Source organism: Coregonus clupeaformis, chromosome 35 (assembly GCF_020615455.1).
Source record: "Coregonus clupeaformis isolate EN_2021a chromosome 35, ASM2061545v1, whole genome shotgun sequence".
Taxonomy (NCBI): Eukaryota; Metazoa; Chordata; class Actinopteri; order Salmoniformes; family Salmonidae; genus Coregonus; species Coregonus clupeaformis.
In genome coordinates, this window is record NC_059226.1 from 6421446 (window position 1) to 6426568 (window position 5123).

The window sequence follows — 5123 nt, forward strand, 5'->3', positions numbered from 1 at the left end:
GCATTTTAATGAGGGAAATAAGTATTTGACCCCTCTGCAAAACATGACTCAGTACTTGGTGGCAAAACCCTTGTTGGCAATCACAGAGGTCAGACATTTCTTGTACTTGGCCACCAGGTTTGCACACATCTCAGGAGGGATTTTGTCCCACTCCTCTTTGCAGATCTTCTCCAAGTCATTAAGGTTTCGAGGCTGACGTTTGGCAACTCGAATCTTCAGCTCCCTCCACATATTTTCTATGGGATTAAGGTCTGGAGACTGGCTAGGCCACTCCAGGACCTTAATGTGCTTCTTCTTGAGCCACCCCTTTGTTGCCTTGGCCGTATGTTTTGGGTCATTGTCATGCTGGAATACCCATCCACGACCCATTTTCAATGCCCTGGCTGAGGGAACAAGGTTCTCACCCACGGTACATGGCCCCGTCCATCGTCCCTTTGATGCGGTGAAGTTGTCCTGTCCCCTTAGCAGAAAAACACCCACAAAGCATAATGTTTTCACCTCCATGTTTGACGGTGGGGATGGTGTTCTTGGGGTCATAGGCAGCATTGCTCCTCTTCCAAACACGGCGAGTTGAGTTGATGCCAAAGAGCTCGATTTTGGTCTCATCTGAACACAACACTTTCACCCAGTTCTCCTCTGAATCATTCAGATGGTCATTGGCAAACTTCAGACGGGCCTGTATATGTGCTTTCTTGAGCAGGGGGACCTTGCGGGCACTGCAGGATTTCAGTCCTTCACGGTGTAGTGTGTTACCAATTGTTTTCTTGGTGACTATGGTCCCAGCTGCCTTGAGATCATTGACAAGATCCTCCTGTGTAGTTCTGTGCTGATTCCTCACCGTTCTCATGATCATTGCAACTCCACGAGGTGAGATCTTGCATGGAGCCCCAGGCCAAGGGAGATTGACAGTTCTTTTGTGTTTCTTCCATTTGCGAATAATCGCACCAACTGTTGTCACCTTCTCACCAAGCTGTTTGGCGATGGTCTTGTAGCCCATTCCAGCCTTGTGTAGGTCTATAATCTTGTCCCTGACATCCTTGGAGAGCTCTTTGGTCTTGGCCATGGTGGAGAGTTTGGAATCTGATTGATTGATTGCTTCTGTGGACAGGTGTCTTTTATACAGGTAACAAGCTGAGATTAGGAACACTCCCTTTAAGAGTGTGCTCCTAGTCTCAGCTCATTACCTGTATAAAAGACACCTAGGAGCCAGAAATCTTTCTGATTGAGAGGGGGTCAAATACTTATTTCCCTCATTAAAATGCAAATCAATTTATAAAATTTTTGACATGCGTTTTTCTGGATTTTTTTGTTGTTATTCTGTCTCTCACTGTTCAAATAAACCTACCATTAAAATTATAGACTGATCATTTCTTTGTCAGTGGGCAAACTTACAAAATCAGCAGGGGATCAAATACTTTTTTCCCTCACTGTAGTTTGCATAAGACATGAGTACCCACCCCCTCTCTTACCTCAGAGCATTTGATCTGCATCCTCACTGTAGCTTTTTGATTTATTTTACATTTGAAAGGAGAGGCAACTAGCCCAACATACCTCAGGCTTGTGATTGTTGGGGCACAATGGGCTGCCAGGAGCTCAGCAGGAAACACCATTCTGGGGGAAGGTGTGTTTGACGTTGCTGGTAATACAAGAAGAACAGTGCACTGTGTGACAAGACATGGTGAAGTAGCAGGGAGGCAGCTTATGGTGGTTGATACACCAGGCTGGTACTACAATAATTCTCTACAGAACACCTCCAAGATGGATAGGTTTGAGATAGTGCGCAGTGTGTCTCAATGTCCTCCAGGACCTCATGCGGTCCTTCTGGTGATTCCCTTTGCAACAGCATTCAACAAATCATATAAGAGAGCTGTTGAGGACCACATGGGTCTCCTCACAGATGCAGTCTGGAAGCACACGATTGTGCTCTTCACACGAGGAGACTGGCTGGGAGACACAACTGTTGAGCAGCGCATTGCGAGTGAAGGGAAGGGTCTTCAGTGGCTCATTGAGAAATGTGGTAACAGATACCATGTTTTTGACAACAAGAATCGAAGTGATGGAACACAGGTAACCGAGCTGCTGGAGAAAGTAGAGGAGATGGTGGTAGAAAACAGAGGTTGTCCTTATGAAATTGACAGAGATGTTTCAGCAGACTTGGAACAGAAAAAGAGGGCTGGAGAAGAAAGAGCTCAAAAGATCATGATGAAGGTGCAGAGACAAATGACGACACTCAGAGAACTGTTTAGAGGTGAGTCTATTTGAATTCTAAGCATAAAACTAACAGAATATGCCTACTTTCACCCCTTCTACAATCATTGTTCATGTTTCCCCTAAGGACAAACATTTGTGCATATCTCCTAGGTAAAAAAATTGCCATTTGTTATTGATTTAGTTTGGAATTATTTAGTCTTTGTAAACACCCTTGAGTTTAGGAAATAGAAGAAAAGTTTTGTTTTTTGTAACAAGAGAAAGCAAAAATAATAGATTTAATTTTTAAGGGGAGGAACAAATACTCTCTGAGGATGAGTTGAGAATTGTACTTGTTGGGAGAAGAGCGGCTGGGAAGAGTGTGGCAGGAAACACAATACTGGTTGGAGAGTTGTTTCCGACAGCTTTGACCAAGGTATGGAAACTTCAATTCACCCTGCTCTATATTCCTTCAGATACTGTATGAGTGCAACATACTTTGACATTTTGGATCCTCCTGTCCTTTATCTGTAAATATTATTTAAAGTGTCTATCATTAAAGTGGAAATTAAAGCCCAGGAATTGTTGCTTTAATGCTAGGGAGTTTGTTGAAATAAAAAATATAAAGCGATGTTTGTTTATGACATTCCCCTGTTGGTAACTCCTAAACACAGGTAAAGTTATTTTCTACTTAATTATTCTGATTATACATTTTTTGTTTTTGATATATTTAGGAATTCAGAATTCAAAACAGAACTACACTGTGTGTAATACAACAAAAGAGAGTTGCTGGGATGAAGCTCAAAGTTGTAGATACACCAGGCTGGTGGAAGAGAACCCCACAGGATGCACGAGATTGGGTTCAAGATGAAGTGGTGCGCAGTGTGTCTCTCTGTCAACCTGGCCCCCATGCTTTTCTTCTGGTCATTCCCATTTCTGCACCATTTTCAGAGGGAGACCTCAAAGCAGTAGAGGAGCACCTAGGGCTATTAACTGAGAAAGTCTGGAGACACACAATGGTGCTGTTCACCTGGGGAGATTGGCTAGGAGACCGAGCCATTGAGGAATACATTGAGAGAGAAGGAGAGGCCCTCGAACAACTCATTGAAAAATGTGGGAACAGGTATCATGTAATTAACTGCCATGACTGGGATGATGGCTCTCAGGTCACAACACTGTTGAGGAAGGTAAAGGAGATGGTTGTACGTAACAAAGGGCAACATTTCGCCATTGAACAGAAGAGTAGGCAGAAGCCAATGCTTCACTGGTTAGCAGGAAAGGGCATGATGACTGAAGAGGAATGGAACAAGAGAGAAGAGGAACTCATAGAGCGGATGTTGAAGGCAGTGGTGGTAGAACCAGAGGAATCTAAATTGCCATTTGTACGGAGGAAGAAAAGTATTGATGATGGCGTCATCCCCAGCAGTACGTTTGACATTAGATTTTCCAAATCTGTTAGTTTCTATTATCTTAGAAATGCTTATTTGAATTCGTAACATTTCTTGTTGGGTATTCCAGTCAAAGGGATCTTCTAACAGTGTTTGTTATCCTGTGTTTCAGTGAGCTGTGAGACTCCCTCTGAAGTTGGGAGTTCCTACATAAATTATGGAGCACATGCCAAGGTGTCTGAATGGAGAGTGAAGAATGCTGGGAGATCTGCGGAATCCTCTGGGCACGGCACTATGAGTTCAACAGTCAGTTACATGGGCGAATCTCTGGACCAATGGGAGAATCTTGTCAAGGAGAGTCTGGTGGACGGCAAGATAAAGGGAAGGATGTTGGATAGTCCTGCTAAGTCAGAGGCCCACACATATGGGGTGAAAACCAAACGTAGGCACTCACATTGAGCATAGCTCAAATTGACAATACTAAGAGTAAGAAAGTACTACCTACTTTTGAGAAAATACATAACACAGCTCTTGCCTTGGCTTGACACATCTGGGGCATAATATCAGGATCTCATCTGAGGATTGCCATAAGCAAGTTCACTTTAGAAAAATAATTTCTAACAGGATCTTTCAGCTTTGTCATGGGAGTTTCTTGATGTTCTTTTTAGTTAAAGACGGTGGCAGGTTACATGTGTCTAATGATATGTTGTATAGATACGCATGTGATGCTCAACTACTGTATGACTCTTTCAACATTCCACTGAAAAGATTGAGAGCTGCAAATAATTGTGTTCCTAATGTTTTGTACACTCAGTGCATGTTGACAGAGATGGGCAATATTTCTGTTACATGTGGCCTTCTGAGTGGCGCAGCGGTCTAAGGCACTGCATTGCAGTGCTAGAAGCGTCACTACAGACCCTGTTTCGATCCTAGGCTGTGTCGCAGCCGGCCACGACCGGGAGACCCATGAGGCGGCGCACAATTGGCCCAGCGTCGTCTGGTTTAGGGGACGGTTTGGCCGGCCGGGATGGCCTTGTCCCATCGCGCTCTAGCGACTCCTTGTGGCGGGCCGGGTGCATGCACGCTGACTACGGTCACCAGCTGTACGGTGTTTCCTCCGACATATTGGTGCGGCTGGCTTCCGGGTTAAGCGAGCAGTGTGTCAAGAAGCAGTGCGGCTTGGCAGGGTCGTGTTTCGGACGACGCATAGCTCTCGACCTTCGCCTCTCCCGAGTCCGATATCACAAAAAGGGGTAAAAATAAATAAATAAAATAAAATATACATATAAAAATATATGTTCCTTTATTATTTTCCCCTAACCCTACCATCCCTCCCCTAATTGGAGTAAACTAATGGACAACAACACTTAGGCTTCTACTTCCAGCTTATACATACTATATACATTTTACGACACAATCTATTTTACAATAGTTGTCTTTTGTTTGTTTTAGTCCCATCCTTCAGCTCCACTCAACCCCTCCCATCTATCTCTGAACACCATCCAGTTTTGATTTGTATTTGCCATATGTTTTTCAACTGTGCTGTGA

At 43.9% G+C, this 5123-nt stretch overlaps 1 protein-coding gene across 1 annotated transcript; it reads left to right on the plus strand.

Annotated features, from left to right (window-relative positions):
- Positions 1-1439: 1439 nt before the first annotated feature.
- LOC121551234 (GTPase IMAP family member 8-like) lies at positions 1440-4496 on the plus strand. Its single transcript, XM_041863793.2, has 4 exons — positions 1440-2248; positions 2499-2623; positions 2922-3612; positions 3748-4496. The coding sequence occupies exons 1-4, from the start codon at positions 1702-1704 to the stop codon at positions 4032-4034; spliced, it is 1650 nt and encodes a 549-aa protein (XP_041719727.2). The 5' UTR covers positions 1440-1701; the 3' UTR covers positions 4035-4496.
- The last annotated feature ends 627 nt before the right edge of the window (positions 4497-5123 follow it).